The following is a 16,733-nucleotide window of genomic DNA, read 5'->3' on the forward strand; positions in this document are numbered from 1 at the left end:
TTTGACCCATATACAATGGAAGGAAGTAAGAGCTTCGAAATATTTGTTACAAAAATCTGAGTTTTCGAAGATTGTACATATATTAATTTCCCTTAAAATAAATCAGTTTTAACCAACTTGAAAATTGGATTCGATTTGACTCTAGCGGCATCTTGTGGTTGTTTGTGTTAACACATATACATCGAGCGAACTCGAATAATGCGATACATATACTGTTTTATTTTACATTCTCTTGCTTTAACCAACGCAAGGCAATACGTTTGGGGTGACTTAAGCGAATTCCCGATAAAATAGGTCTTTCCTCCTGTACAATAATTTCAAACAACGAAGTCTGGCTACTTTAAAATAGATGTTGACAGTGGCGTGTTCTCAAGAAAACGAGCCTACGCAACACGAGCCCACGGAAAAACTGCAATATTAAATAATTCACAAAATCCGTTTCTGGAAAGCGAATGGGACGCATTCATCCCTCGCTTGTCTCCGATTGTTTCCCAAATGGTTGCCCGGGAGACTAAAGTGCGTCAACAATAAAAACCCGGAGTGAACACTGCACAATGGATACATGGTTCCTAGCAACACCAAAACAGCGGGGCTTTTGCAAACTCGAGAGACAGATTCGTTAATATTCACAATACGCCCAAGTTGTTGTTTCATTGTTTTCTTCCATTCACATTTGTTGAAGGCGTTTAGTTTTTTTCAACGGAACATATTCGGTGCATTGCACGGAAGCGGCGGGGACGGAAACGCAACCAAGTGGAGCGTGTTGCCGTAGCGCAGTAATCCCGTACACGAGATCCGTACACAACGCGAAAATCATGTTTAAAAACACATTCCAAAGTGGATTTCTTTCTATTTTATATAGTATCGGTAGCAAACCTCTTCAGATATGGGATAAAAAGGTAAATGTACTTTTTGACCACGTCGTTTGTTTCATTGCGCCTCCTCGCTAATGCTAATAAATTTGGAATGAGCTGTAATTATGGTAGTTTGTTAATAGTTAAGAAAAGTATGGAAATGCTTCTTAATTGGTTGGTAGACTAAATTTTTTTTGTCACATTACTGCTGAACCTTTACATGTATTTTTTGTGAATAAGCAACCGTGTTTTCCCGTTGTAGGTGAGGAATGGTCACATCAAGCGAATTACTGATAATGACATTCATTCACTGGTTTTGGAGGTCGAAGGGACAAACGTCAGGTGTGTGCTCATTGAAAGTTTTCTTCTGACCAGTGCTGTCTACTTTGCGCCTACTGTATCGATCACTTACTTTTGACATTCTTGTTCCCTGTTTTATTTATTTGTTTCATGTTTTATGGTCCTCCTGCAGTACTACCTACATAACCTGTCCAGCAGACCCAAAGAAGACACTGGGTATCAAGTTACCTTTTCTTGTAATGATCATCAAAAACCTAAAGAAGTATTTCACCTTCGAAGTTCAGGTACAGATACCAGCACTTTCCGTGTGTCGACAATAGAGAGGCACAATTGACGCTCTCTGTGCATTTCCCCTTTCAGGTGTTAGATGACAAAAATGTTCGACGGCGGTTTCGGGCAAGTAACTACCAGAGCACGACGCGAGTAAAGCCGTTCATCTGCACAATGCCAATGAGACTTGATGATGGCTGGAACCAGATTCAGTTCAATCTGTCAGACTTCACCAGAAGAGCCTACGGAACCAATTATATTGAGACTTTGCGTGTACAGGTGAGTTTGCAGCCACCCGATGCTATTTGCGATGCATTTCCAGCTTAGTTGGCTGCTGTATGAGTAGTACAAAAAAATAATACAAATGGAAGTGGTACAGTTTAGAATTCAACTCAAGTTGTACTACCAGAGGCCATACTCAAGATGAGTTGATTTTTGAAAAGTTCCAAATAACACTTTGTGTTAGCACTAGGGGTGTAAAATAAATTAAAAAAAAATAAAAAAATCACTATAATATAAAGAAACCAAAATAAATTAATTGTCTGCTTCTTTCCACGTTTTATTTTCTGAAATACATCCTTTGGATTTGTTCTGATTCATACCCATGACATATATTTCACTGGGTTCGACGTTAATGGTGGTCTGTTGGCCCGGGAGCACTGTGCACTGTGTCGGGCCACTAAATATTGTTCGATGCTGGCCCAACGGGGGTAATGCGAGCTATAAATAAAGTTGTATTGTATTTTATTACCAATTATTCTACCTAATAAGTCACTGTCATGTCGATTGAGAGCTGGGTTTGTATTTATGTTAATTTTCCTCCCTCTGCTGGCGGTGTCGAATTATCGCTGTTAAATGCCAGCCTCGTTCTGAGAGGTAGATTTAATAACCATGTGACACCTCCAGTAGTACACTGCCAGCGATAGTGGAAATGCCTGTTTTTCGCCATTGCCTCTGGCTATTTGTGGTCGGGAAAAGCGTAGCTTTTTAACGAAATATTACTGTGAAGCTACAGCAACAGAATGAAAGAAAAAAAAAAAAGACTGCAGTCAAGCATTCAACTTTCCTCCAGGTTCTGACTTTCTCTTGGAGGCTCTTCTATATTTGTTGATGTGTGTACAGACATGCATGCATCCTTATATACATATTGAAGGCAAAATAGTCACCAACATTTGCAGGTGCCCAAAAGTCCATTTTCGGACATAAGACTTTTATCATAAAAACAAGCCAGCCGAAACAGGATTTTGTGACAATGCAAGAAAAAAAACCCAACACAACCGGCACACACTCCGCTGAATTAAAGGGCATGAATCAGGTTAGCCTCCTGTTGCTTGCTTCGGCTAGCGCTATCCCGATCGCCGCTACGAGCAGCAGCGGACCAAGGAATGGTCGCGATGTGGAAGGAAGTGAGGCTTCTTTACAATTTGGCTAGTAAAGCCTTTTCAAAGTTTTCCATCGTTCGTTTGAGGTCGACTGCTGTCCGATTGTGAAATGCTGTCTTAAAGATGAATATAGATAGTAAGGGCGCGAGTTCTAACGCTTTTCAAAAACAAAACTTGTATGTTCAGTGAGTAAACAGAAAAAAACAAAAGTCCTTGAACACTTGAGAACTTTCAAAACACCTCTTCTCTAAGTCTTAATCCTCAATTTGAATTTTTGGGAGAATTTAACAACAGAGTTGGCTAAATGACATCACCTGGCTTAACTCCAACAGGTGTATCAAACCAAGGTTTGATTAGGCCTCTTTGTCGCCTATAATTAGATAGGCGACTTGAGCGAAGCTGTTGTATCGCTGTGACCTTCTCGCTTGCTATGCCCTTCCTGATCTGTGGTACTCTTTGGCATACTTACTAGTTGAATCTAGTTAAGATGGTGGAGTCACACATTGTTACATTCGGCTAGGCAAAGTTGACCCCTATGTGTAAATTGGACAGGACAGACCTCTGCATGTGGCACAAAAGGCTCCACTGTCGTATACTGAAACTTTTTGGCATCCATCAAATAGTTCAACTGAGAATATACAGTCTTCTAGTAGTTCATGTTCGAACACAACAGACAATACAATGATTGCTAATGTGTGACGACTTTGTCTTTCAGATTCATGCTAACTGTCGTATCAGGAGGGTGTATTTCTCAGACAGGCTCTACTCTGAGGATGAGCTCCCAGCAGAGTTTAAACTCTACGTCCCCGTCCAGAGCCAGAAGGCCAAGGTGAGAAGAGAAATACACTTCAATGCTGTGATTGGAAATAATGTTTTGCATTCATTGGATGTACGTCTCATACCCGTTTCTTTTTTTTTCTTGCAGCAATAGAGGTCCCAAACTAACATGCACCATTTCCCAAACCTGATGCATGTTTGAGTTGTATAATAATGTGTGTGTGCGTGTGTGTGTGCGTAGTTATTGTTTCTTGTGCTATTTTCATGAAGTGTTTTTTTCATTTTTGTGAATAAAGGAGAGATTAATTATTTTGTCAGTACCTTGTTTGTTTCCAGCGATGGACCTTAACAACAGATTTCAAGAGCATGCTTCAATTAAGGTTAAACGTCAACAATAGAAATGCAGAGTTTACATTAGCATGGTGTGACACGGACGTGAGAGAGTATAAGTATCACGCTTTTTTAAATTAACCCCGCCCTACAGAATCACGCTTTTATCAACTGTTTCCACGCCCCTCTAACATTTCCCCGCCCTACAGAATCACGCTTCTGTCATAAATGAAGGGTGATGTCTCCACCCCTCCCGCCTCCTGCTCCTACTAGCACCCTCCTATTTCACTGTACGTCACATCCTTCCTACTTCCAGCAGCCCCCATGTTTGTAGTCCATGTCTCTGACGTGAAAGGCTTCTAATGGGGCAGGCTGGTGTTCGTTGCTGCTAGAACGAGATGGTGTGTTATCCTTTGCTCACATTCGGACAAATGAAAGAAAACTGAGATGAAATATGCTGAAACTGAAAACCTAATATAGAGGTTGTCTGTTTGTGGTCTGTCAATGGCCTCGGATATTTCAATTCAACCAAACTTGGTCACCATTTTGTACGTTGTCATTTTTGGTTTGAGGCGGGTATTATACAGCTTTGGAAAAAAATATTGTCGCTGTACAATTTTGTAATTTATTTAAATTGTCCTCTTTGATAGGATGTCTGTAACGTAGAAACCCTATTGTAAAAATAAAAATAGACCTAAGTGTTTTTTCACAAGACAGCAATCATAGGTTGGTATTCTTTGGTACATGTGTGAGTAAAATAAGCATCTTTGTTGTATTCTGTAAACTACCGTCAACATAACTCCCAAATTCCAAATTAAATATTGTCATTTAGAGCCTTTATTTTCAGAAAATTAATTACGGGGGGGGGGCCCGTGTTTGTTTGCTTTCTAAATTTTCTCCAAAGCTTTTTATTATTTTAGGAGAGTCCAGTAATTCCCAATTTAGCGTACTGTGAGAAATCATCATGGATGCCGTGTGTAGTCCCTCTCCGTTTTTTCGTGAAAAATGCATATTGGAGGTCGTTTTATCAGCGGGTTTTGAAGAATATTTAGTGTTTAAAAATATTAGTATACCAAACAGAAAGCGTCAAGCAACGTGATCTTTTCTTTATGTGTCTGGCTCCGCCCATCGCAAAATAACAAGTGACAAGCACTAAATAAAATTGTCGGGTGTATGACGAAAATAAACCGGAAACAGCATCTAATTTATGTAAAGATAAAGCAAATCCACAAACTAATTTACCTGATTTATTTAAGGATAATCTCGCCTGTGACTCAAGTGAAACGTAAACTTGCAATATACACACATTAATCAGTCCAACATATAAAGCATATGTTTAACCGCGAAGCGACAAAATCTGTTTTATGATAAACACGAGTGCGGGAAATGGCAATGAATTGTATTTTGAAAACCTTAACCGGAAATGAAACACTTAGTGAATCCTTCGCGCTTAGCATTGCGAAAACGAGAATGGAAACCGGGATGTTTCTCTTTGGCGCCCGGTTCTTCAAGTGTCAAACCAATCGAAGCTTCTACTTCATTCTTGGCTGCCGTGACCAGCAGCGTCTCCGTGGATTCAATTTGCTTCACCCTTTTGCTCTGACAAATCCTCGATAGAATTGTCGAATTGGTTCATGTATCAGTATGGCGAGCCGCAAACGAGAAGCGCCAGCGATTAGCCCTGGAGATAGTTTCCAAACGCCGGGGAAGAAAGTGTCAGTGGATCGGACGACAGCTTCGGACTTCTCCCGATGGGGCATAGAAGAAACGTGCCAGTACCTGCGTGGTGAAGGTCTTGGAGAGTGGGAACATGTATTAAGAAGTTAGTGTTATTCAGTTTCGCGTCTGCATTTGCTTGATTGTAGCTCACAACAACACTTGCTGGGCAATGGCAACAACAATGTCACGTTTTTGTCGTCAGACCATAAAGTCACCGGTGTCGGGCTGCGATATCTCACGAAGGATGATTTGGAGACGATGGGCATTGAGTAAGTCTTGGTTTTCCCTTTTAATTAATTTGTTTTTATGGACCATGTGTTATTTCAGTCTATCAGTTTGTATTGTCTTGTCTTGTGGTCAACAAAATTCCTGTCACCAGACTCAACATTAGGTAGACGACACATAATCCTTAACCCTGACTGAAAACAAAATTGTATTCAGTTCTTGAATCAGATGGAGCTCAGTGGTTCTCTATATTTTCCACATGAAAATGGCTGGCATTAAAAGTTAAATACAACTGAATTATACTTAACACATTTGCTCTGGATTAAGAAAAACTAAATTCAAGACACATTAATTATAAAGAACATTTTGAACATTCTGTGATTCTTACCGAACACCAGAGCGAGCTCGTACTATACTCTGTAGCAGTATGAGTCAAAGTAGTGCTATGTATCACTCGTTGGCGTTATTGCACTACTGTATATTATGAGTGATGCACCTAATAAATTGGAAGCGACTTGTAAAAACGTATTTTTCTGATTCAAGGCCTCTTGGTGATCGACTGCGGATCCTGCACAGTCTGAGGAAGCTGTGGCTCAGAGATGACGGTCCTCAAACAAATAAGGTATATTCTCACACTTTCAATTTCACGTACTTGTATAAGAGAAAAACTTAACAAACAAGTTGGGTTTGTCTGCAAGGCAGTGAGAGGATGAGTAAAGAAACAATGGAAAATTACAAAAAAGTGTGACGTATCAAAAACAGGTCATTAGTTCCGTATAAATTGAAACTTAACCAAAGTATCTGCCCACTGCGTTTGTCTTGCCAGAGATGACTTCCTTGTTTAATCGACAGTGCAAATAAATCATGTGCATATATTTATTGAATGATTCACCTCGGCTATCACGGCGTAAGATAAACCTTGCTTGATTAAAATATCTTTAACAACCCATCAAGGCTTTCTACAAGTGTAACTACCGGGGACAAAATAGCTTGCTCTTTGTTTTCTGTTCTGCCGTCTGCCAGGTGTTCAATGATCCCATCCACGGGCATGTGGAGCTACACCCGCTTCTTGTCAAAATTATCGACACCCCTCAGTTCCAGAGACTCCGAAATATCAAACAGTTAGGAGGGACCTACTTTGTTTTTCCTGGAGCGTCCCACAACCGCTTTGAGCACTCCATCGGGTATGCCAGTGTGTCTTTGTGTGTGTGCGTACGTGAGAGAGTGAGCGCAAGATCCTCTGATTGTATTTCTCGACATCTGGGCGATGTGGCCTTCAAATGAAATGTCCGACTTTGTGTGCTTTTGTAAATGAGCTGGTATCTTTTTGCACTGATTTGAAATGTTTCAGAGTGGGTTACTTGGCAGGGCAGCTTGTGAAAGCACTAAATGAAAGGCAGCCAGAACTTCTCATTTCTCTGCGAGACATCCTTTGTGTGCAGATTGCGGGGCTCTGTCACGATCTGGGTAGGTTCGGCCCACGCAGTGGGTGTGTTCTGTTTCCATATAAATGAAAGTAAAAGCGACTGTGAATGACTCTTGCATTTTATCCTCCAGGACATGGGCCTTTTTCACACATGTTTGATGCCAAATTCATCCGGAAAGCTCGCCCTAATATTTCCTGGAAGGTAACTTGTTCTCTAATCTAGTCTAGAGTCTTAACAGGTGATGTGTTTTGTTGCTGTTCATGTCACGTTAGACCATCCAGCTGAAGATAAATATTGTGATTGTTATGTGATGCACTGATAGCAAAACATTTGAAATGTAAGTGATGGACAAACCAACATAAATGTGGAACAAATCCTTTGGCTTGGTGGAGGTCATCTCTGTGATGAGTAACGATGCTTTTATGACATCACTCCACAACTTCATGAAGGAAAAATAGCCCCCCCCCCCTCAATAACAAAGGCCGTACTTCTTATATTACGCACTCAAATTCCAGCACGAGAAAGCATCGCGTGAGATGTTTGACTACCTGGTGAAGCAAAATGATCTGAAGCCACTGATGGAACAACATGGCCTGGTCTTGCCTAAGGACCTGGACTTCATCAAGGAGCTGATTGCAGGACCTCTGGACACAAATGAAGCCCGCCAGGTAATACACACCATCAATCTCATCATGTGACGTTAAGATTTGACGCTCCTGTTGTGCTGGCTCCCTTTACAGTGGCCTTACATTGGCCGTTCCAAGGACAAGTCCTTCCTCTATGAAATTGTGGCCAACAAGAGAAATGGTATTGACATGGACAAGTGGGACTACTTTGCCAGGTATGATTTTTGTGATTGTGTGGTAAATTAATTGACTGTACCTCATTTCAACTCTACTTTTCTTATTTTGTCAGGGATTGCTACCACCTGGGCATCCAAAACAACTCGGACTATCGTCGCTACCTGAAGTTTGCGAGAGTGTGCGAGGTGGATGGGGAGAAGCTCATCTGCACTCGAGACAAGGTGCCGGCAGTCTCGCAATGGGCTTTTCTTGTTTATTTTTTCCCCCCATTCAGAGAAATAACATAAAAAAGCAATGGCATGGAGCCCCAGGGAGGTAGCTTGAGAGGAGCCAAGATTAGATTCTTTTTTTTCTCCATTTATTCCGTGCAGTTGTATTACCGAGTTGCTGGGTATGCGTCGGGCCTAAAATAGTTCGTGGACAGCAACATCAGCGGTACAAATGACAAGAATGATGGAAGGACTTATTTTTTCCCTTCAATGAGAAATGCTTAGTGAACTGCAGGTTGTTGTTTTTGTCACAGGAGGTGGGCAATCTGTATGATATGTTCTACACACGGAACTGTCTTCACAAGAGAGCCTACCAACACAGGGTGGGCAACATCATAGAAATCATGTGAGGACTTACTTTTTTGTTTGTTATTCTGTTGGTTTTGATCAAACATGCTGGTAAATGGGACTTAAAATTCTGCTCATACAGGATCACTGAGGCCTTTTTGATGGCCGATAAGCACATTCAGCTTCGAGGCTCGGAGGACAAGATGTTCACGCTCTCCACGGCCATAGATGACATGGAGGCCTACACCAAGCTGACAGGTTTGTCACTACCTCAATGTCTTATTTGAGTTGCAATATGTCTGTGCACAGTTGCTTTGTTTATGTTTGTGTACAAGCACACTGTGGGTCACAATGTAGAAACCGCGCAATTATTGAGAATTTGATTGTCTCAACCAGGGGTGGGCAAACTTTTTGATTGGTTGTCCACAATGGGTTCTAAAATTTGACAGAGGGGCCGGACCAGAAGCAGATGGATCGAGTGTTTTGGTAACCTCACCTCATCGGAGAAAATAAATACATTTAATTTTAAATGAAAGTGAACAAAAGCATTACAACAAAATATATGTTTTTGAAAAATGTTATTTATTTAATTTTTTTCAAGTTCGTCGGGCCGGATTAAAACGTTTAGTGGGCCACGTGTGGCCCCCGGGCCGTAGTTTGCCCACACCTGGTCTAAACCATGTGATATACGCTGGTGGTTCTCAGCCTTTTTTCAGTGATGTACACCATGTGAAACATTTTTTTCAGTCAAGTAACCCCTAAGTAGCGCAAAACATTTTTGGTTGGAAAAAAGAAAAAAACTTAAAACAGACTGTTCCGCCTTCATTGTCTGATTTGCTCAGCTTCGGCGCTCCGTTTGTATAGTGAGTTCTCTTGAGCTATTTGCCAATTAAAAAGATAAATGTAAAGCACAAGAAAATTGACTAAATAAAGGTTTGTGCACGTAAAATTATCATCAGTAAAATCCTGGCGCGCCACGGTGGCCTACTGGTTAGCACGATGGCCTCACAGTGCAGAGGTCGTGGGTTCGATTCCGGCTCCAGTCTTCCTGTGCGGAGTTTGCATGTTCTCCCCATACCTGTGTGGGTTTCCTCCGAGTACTCCGTTTTCCTCCCACATTCCAAAGACGTGCATGACAGGTTTATTGGGCACTTTAAATTGCCCCCTAGGTATGAGCTGCGGATGGTTGTACGTCTATGTGTGCCCTGCGATTGGCTGGCAACCAGTTCAGGGTGTACCCCGCCGACTGCCCGAAGATAGCTGTGATGACCTCCAGCACCGCCCGGGACCCTTTTAAGACGAAGCGGTACAGATAGATGAATGTCCTCATATGGGATTACTTGAAAGGTCTGTGATGCTAGAAGGCACAGAACAGGTTGAACTGAACCATTCTGTAATCGGCGAAACTGTGTTTTTAGGATAATGAAATTGAATATTTTATCAACTTACATTTTCCTGAAATATTTACATAGTTTAATAATTATTGAAATGAAATTTGCGGGGATGCTACATTTTAAATATACTTTAACATAGCACATAACTCCTGGAGTGCATTCACGTACCCCCAGGGGGTGTCTGCGGGTGGGGGTTAAAAAAAAAAAAAAGCAGGGGGTTTGAATCACCAAAATGTTTTCAACAAATTATAAACGTCCAGTGTGCCCTTGCGATATAGGAAAAATTCCCCCCAAATATTTATTATATTAGGAAATATTTGCCAAAAATTATCCTTTTTTTTTTTTTTATTCACAAATATGCAGGTGGTGAAACGCTCGTAACGTGGAGTCCATGCGAATATTTTAAAGTGGAATGATTCCATTTGATGCCCTCACACCATTTTAAATAACGACTTTCTGATTCAAACCAGATTTCAAGATCCAAATTATATTATGTTGATGCAAAGCGTTAACAACAATTCCACGTGTAATGCCTGGCAGTAGTTATTGAGGTTACTGGCAGTAAGGTTGTTATGGAGCTTGAGTTAGAATGAAGGAGGTGTAACAACCACAGAATGACCCAACAGCAAACCTCAAAAACATTTATATAACGATTACACAAGACTTATATAAGGGTGGGAGGTACAGGGGAAAAGGAAAAGGAAATTTTTTTCATATGCTTAGTGTGTATCAATTTACGAAAGCCATTCCAATGTTGCTATACGTCTCATAAACACTAGGTGAAGTTTCCCCGGCCCCCTCTTCCTTGCCCCCCCCGCCCCCCCTCCTCCATGTGGCTCTCAGTGCAAAAAGTTTGGACAGCCCTGGTCTACCTCATTTCTCAGGAAAAAGTCAAGCTTTGATTCCAAATCTCTATTTGTCTGTCTTTCCTGTAGATAACGTTTTCGAGCAAATTCTCCACTCATCAGACCCGGAGCTGGCGGAAGCAAGCAAGATTCTACAGAACATTCTTCTGCGCCGTCTCTACAAGTGTTTGGGTCAAACCCAAGCTGACAAACCCCTGAAAGTCACTCAGGTGTGTTTTGGACTGTAACATCAACAGCATTGATAGGTGCTGTTTTTGTGTCTACCCCTAGGTGGCAGCATTAACTCCGGTATGGAGTTCCACATCCGATTGTTAAAATATAAATGTGCAGTTTTGCTGTATTGAGGGTCCCTGGGGGTCAAGCTCCCAACCTATATCGGATGTTACCATTTTAGAGTTGACTTTATTGTAGACAGCCCCAGGCCTACTGGTGCAATACATGCATTACATTGCATAAATAAAATTGTATGAAGTAAATGGTAGTCACACCAGATACAGTTCTACTTTCTGAACCTTGCCGCCTTGCCGCTTGTCATCCTTGGCCGCAAAGAGAGCAGCATTGTGATTTAAAACAGTCAGATTATCTTTGCATTCTGTCTCTTTTGCGAAGGAAATGCTTCACGCCTGGGAGGCGGACTTGGCTAGTTCAGTCCCTCAGACGGGCCCACTGGGGGTCACTCTGCTGCCTGAAGACTTTGTCGTGACCGTGAGTTTCTCCGCTGCTTTCTTCCTGTTTCGCTGCCTTTGTTGTGTCTACTCGTATCTTTTGATGTTACCTTTCCTTTTAGGTCATCCAAATGGACTACGGGATGAAACGGGAGAACCCCATCGACAGTATGCGTTTCTATTGCAAGACTGATCCTACCAAAGCCGTTCCGATTTACAAGCATCAGGTCAGAAGTTTTCCCAAGGATTTGTTGAGCATTTCCTCAAGTTGAGTATAGCCCAGAAGACCTTCGGCTGTTTTTCTCTGTCAGGTGTCCAAACTTCTGCCCGAGCGCTTTGCAGAGCAACTCATCCGAGTTTACTATAAGAAGATGGATGTCGAAGGCTTGCTCGCTGCCAAGAAGCACTTTGTGCAATGGTGCATGACCAACAACTTCACAAAACCTCAGGTGACCATTTATGTGCCAACATGTCTGCAAACGGTTAGTATTGTGTTGCTTTTTCACATTCAAAGCTTCAGGAATGACGGGTTTCTGTAACTCGCAGGATGGAGACATAATTGCACCTGAGCTGACTCCCCTGAAAGAAGGCTGGCAGTGCAATAAACAAGATCGAGATGATGATGATGAAACTTTGGGCTGTAAAAATTTGAACGGAAAGGTTGTCAAGTCTCTTTTTGAGGATTAGATCTAGTACTGTTTGTAATTTTGAGAAAATGGCGAGCCAAACGGTATTTTCTTTTTTAATGGAGTGATGTCTATTTTGAAGAGCGTCATTAGATTGTCACGGCAAAACTGTTTTTTTTTTTTTTTTTTCAAGAATTGATTCATGTTGTCGTACTCAGGGTTTCACTCAAATTAGAACCTCGGCTTAGGTTTTTTTCTTGGCATACTTTTAATCAGAGTTTTATTTGATTTTATTCTTTTAGGATCAGTTGCCGTTTCACACTATCATGCATTTGCAACATGAACAACCATTCAGTAAATAACCTGCTAACTTTTTAATGAACAAATAATACGCTGTATTATTTCCATTGCACACCCTCTGCATGCATACAGTTGCAAATACGACGACGATTGTTCCGTGTCTCATAATTATCAAGGTGCTCTTCATGTTTGTGTGTGCTTTGCATGCATCTATCATTATTTAAACGTTTTAGTGTTATTTTATTGGAGATGGGGTTTTTTTTTCCTTCTTGCAATAATGTATTCAACCCCCATTATTTATCGGTGTATGTGAATTTAACTCATTTACTACCAGCTGAGTAAACATTTAAAAAAAAAAAATGGATCTTTGACGTCTTTAGCCGTCAATGGTATTAAATGAGTTAACATATCTATATACCCTGGATACTTCCTTCCTTTCACAATATTTAATTCCATGTACAAAAAAAAGAAAACAGAGCAAAAAAAACAGACAGATATGTAAACTAGTTGTGGCAGTTGGAAACAGTTTGAAAATAAAACATTTTCATTCAAGATTGTCTTGGACAAAATGTTGTCACGTGTTTGTGGCTCGCTGTTCTCTTGGTAAGCAGACTCATTGCTTTCAATCAGTTCATTTTCATTTTAATTGAAATGTGTTCCATAAACAAACATTGGTCTTGAAAACGGTAGAGGCAATTCTACAATTCTAACCTTTGAAACATGGCAATTTTCTTTTTAATTTCGACACGCAAACAAAATGTGAGTTCTTTTTTTAGGTTGGGGGATGTGATAACTTATATATTTCTTATTATTTTGTTAGTTGGGTTCCCAAAAATAGTATCACACTCAATTTCCTTATGAGTTTCATGAAGTAAACAACCAGCAGTTCGATTGGACGGTGGTCTTGTAATAATAATAATTCAACACCAGATGGCGCCCTAAACACAATCAGCGTCATTAAAAAAAAAAACATCAATGGTCAACTTTTCTGTTCTTTATACAATACTTAAATGGACCTACTTGGAAAATGGAATTCATTCTTTTCGTAACACCTCACATTGAATCGTAATTAAATTGTGGCTAAATCACATGATTTTCACTCTAAAACATGAGACAGAATGAGTGTAGTTACTCGTGTTTTAAAAAAAAGGGTCGAAGGAAGACGTTGAACTGATTCAAACCTGAACTCACGCAAAGATGCAACAGACTGATGTTATATACATGTGTATCAGCCCTCTTTCTGCTCTTATCCGTTCATATTCATATCGTCACATGAGTGCTGATCCCACGTGAGCTGCCCTAAAGTCAGGCCAATGTATACTATCGCTGCAACATCAGTTACTAGGACTTAACCTTCCTATGATCCTTGGGGTCGAGTTTGACCCTATTCAATGTTTATCATTAAAAAAAATAACCCTCTACCTAAATCATTCCACATTGTGCTCTGATCTGCACGCTCTTCAACTTGGAAATGTCCAACTCTTTACCATGACATAGGAGTAAAAGTAACAAAACAAATACATTCTTTGGATACATACGTGAAAAAAAATAATCTATTAAAATACAATAGCAAAAAAATATATATATTTCTAGTTGGTTACTTTTCACCTCTGGTTAATATTACTTATGGCTAAACAGGATGTAAGCAGGGACACACCACCATGTGCACTTTGGGCAAACACACGCTCTTCCTCATCCTGTGGCACTGTGCGGAGGTATGTAGAGGGATACCAACACACACACACACACACACTAACTGTCCACAGGCAGGACCAAGGCCATCAGCCTGCTAGTATTTTTATAATCTTCATCCTCTCTGACCTGTTACTCCCCTCCTGGCGCCAGTGGTCTCAGCCCTCCCTCTGTGATGCCTCAACGCTACACACACGCACACACACACACACACTCATGGTGCTGTACGCTCAGGGTAATTGAGACCAGCTGCTGCAAGGTGCCTCTTCCCCGTCCCCCACAACCACCTCCCTGCTGCTGCACTTGCTTCCCCCCTCCCCAAAAAAAACATGCCTGTCCTCTCCTTTCTCTCTGCCCACTCCCACACACCTCCCACACGTCCCTCGTAGTGTTTGCCGCTTTCCTTCACTTGTGCTGACTGACTGATGGGTGTGTTTTGGTTGCCCTTGCCCAATATAGTAAAGTCAGGGGATGGATTGTCATTATGGGATTAAATTGCCGAAGCAAAAAAAAAAAAAAAAGACATTTCTTTAGCAGTGTGTTTGTGTAAGTGTCCGGTTTCACATACCAAATTTTTTATATTCAAGTCCCGCGGGAAAGCCTGTGAGAGTTTTTACAGACGGTGAGGCGTGACAGAATATTTATTTATTTATTTTTTTTTTTTTACTCAATTGCAACATTTATTAGGAACGAGAACCACTATAAAACTTAATTGTATAATAAATTATACTAGTTTAATTTTTTTAAAACTCAGAAATGCAAGTAAACTTTTTTAGATTTTTATATCTGCTGGTTCCAAATCTGCCTTCATTCCTTTTCTCTCATATCAAATTTTCATAGTAATAATAATAATATGAAGTATAATTATGAATTAAGGGTTAAATTCTGCAACAGAGGATTTTTTTTTTCCTGGAATGTCATAGCTTTAATTTACAATGCATGGTCAAATGTGTATTGTGCAAGCTTTTATAAATCAACAAACAAACCTGATATTTTTTTTAAAATAGTTTAAAGCCATCTCTGATTCAAATTTGCTCTTTGCTGCCTTGCTTCAAGGTCACTGACCACTTCTCTCAGAGAGCATCCTGTTTGAATCCTGTTTGATTTTTGTCATGTAATATATATATATATATATATATATATGCCTTGGTTCAAAAAGCGCTGAGAAACACCGCTGTAATCCACCACCTTGGCCGGTAGCGATGGTGTGAGGTGCACCAGGTGGTTGGAATGTGTGAAGTTTTGAGGCAGAGGTGTGTGGAAGTGGGGGGTGGGGGAGTGTAGGAACCAGCATGTCAGACTCTCTTTTCCAGCTGGTCGGAAGGGTTAAACTGCGTGTGGATGTGTGTGCGTGTCACGGCCTCTCATTAGGGGGTGAGACGCTGCGGCTCCAGACCCCCATGGCAGGATTGGCGGGTGAGTCTGCCACTTTGATGCCCCTGACCCCCAGTCCCTCCAGTGGGAGGTTAATGAGCCACCGAGCGCTCTGCGGGCCCGCCTGCTGTTGTTGTAAGATTGGAGGTGCAAGGGAGCTTTGCTACGAGGAGCCTCCGAGCCACAGAAATGTTTTGAGGTGGTCCCTCGCTCTGCTCGGATCGGATGACCGCATTGGCTGTGTGTATGTTTGGGCGCTGGGGGGTGGGAAGGATATGAAAATAATGCTGGAATACTTCAAATGGCACCTGCACCTCATGCTGGATTTGCAAATGACACATTTTCGTGAGAGGATCGTTTTCGCTTGAGGAAACCATTACAGCACATTATGGCAATGACTTTCTTTTATGTAGGAATTTGTGCATCACAATTAATTAATTACGGTTCCTTACCACCGGGGGCAGTATAATACATTCATGCAGGTACAAATAGGAGTTTCACTACTGCAAGTAAACTGCGGTCATATTAGTCGTTCTTCACAGAGGATAATGAATATATGCATGAGCCTTTTTAGATTTTCGGGATTGTCAGCAATTGACGCTATTCGTTAGTCTTTCTATGGAGAGTTCGCTTGATAATCCTCTCAAGGTTTCAATTATTGGTGTTGCTTGTGCTTCTTTATTTGAATATATAGAATATTTGTTGAAATTGTCTCTTTTTTCACATCATGTCTACTTTTCTGTTTCCACCTGTTTTCCTGCTCCGTTCTTTGTGTCAACCAATCAGCTTCCTCCAGCTACTCGTCACCTGTCCAGCTGTGCCTTGTTGTCTCAGCAGTTATTTTGTATTTAGTTCCTTGCTTTCTGTCTTTATCGGCTCATTGTTAATGTTGCTAATTGTGTGTTGTTGTTGGTCATGCTAACAATGTTTTTTTTTTTTTGTAATTTTGAGTTTTTCTTTGACCCTTGCTTGCTTTTTAACAACTTTATTTATTTAGTGTTCAGCTAATTCGGTCTTGTTTGTTTTTAAGCAAACATGTTTTTTTCTTTTGGTTGGAATGCTAATACTTTATCAATTTGAATTTAATTTTTTCAATTTAACGGCTAAATTGAATAGAATATTCCATCTTATTAGAATGGATTTCTTTGTGATGCACTTGTGTGTGTGTGTGG

General features: G+C 40.8%; 2 protein-coding genes across 2 annotated transcripts; both read left to right on the top strand.

Moving 5' to 3' along the window:
* Positions 1 to 574: 574 nt before the first annotated feature.
* cfap20 (cilia and flagella associated protein 20) lies at positions 575 to 3,900 on the top strand. The gene is made up of 6 exons (XM_088291028.1): positions 575 to 899; positions 1,117 to 1,196; positions 1,327 to 1,438; positions 1,515 to 1,703; positions 3,522 to 3,635; positions 3,732 to 3,900. The coding sequence occupies exons 1-6, from the start codon at positions 816 to 818 to the stop codon at positions 3,735 to 3,737; spliced, it is 585 nt and encodes a 194-aa protein (XP_088147154.1). The 5' UTR covers positions 575 to 815; the 3' UTR covers positions 3,738 to 3,900.
* A 1,465-nt stretch (positions 3,901 to 5,365) lies between these two features.
* samhd1a (SAM domain and HD domain 1a) lies at positions 5,366 to 12,961 on the top strand. Its single transcript, XM_088292206.1, has 16 exons — positions 5,366 to 5,735; positions 5,835 to 5,901; positions 6,401 to 6,479; positions 6,881 to 7,041; positions 7,209 to 7,324; positions 7,415 to 7,485; positions 7,800 to 7,952; positions 8,025 to 8,125; positions 8,200 to 8,308; positions 8,611 to 8,702; positions 8,787 to 8,902; positions 10,974 to 11,113; positions 11,514 to 11,609; positions 11,692 to 11,796; positions 11,881 to 12,018; positions 12,116 to 12,961. The coding sequence occupies exons 1-16, from the start codon at positions 5,558 to 5,560 to the stop codon at positions 12,254 to 12,256; spliced, it is 1,863 nt and encodes a 620-aa protein (XP_088148332.1). The 5' UTR covers positions 5,366 to 5,557; the 3' UTR covers positions 12,257 to 12,961.
* The last annotated feature ends 3,772 nt before the right edge of the window (positions 12,962 to 16,733 follow it).

This window comes from Idiotropiscis lumnitzeri, chromosome 3 (assembly GCF_059441095.1).
Source record: "Idiotropiscis lumnitzeri isolate Australia: NSW breed Sydney's pygmy pipehorse chromosome 3, RoL_Ilum_1.0, whole genome shotgun sequence".
Classification (NCBI taxonomy): domain Eukaryota; kingdom Metazoa; phylum Chordata; class Actinopteri; order Syngnathiformes; family Syngnathidae; genus Idiotropiscis; species Idiotropiscis lumnitzeri.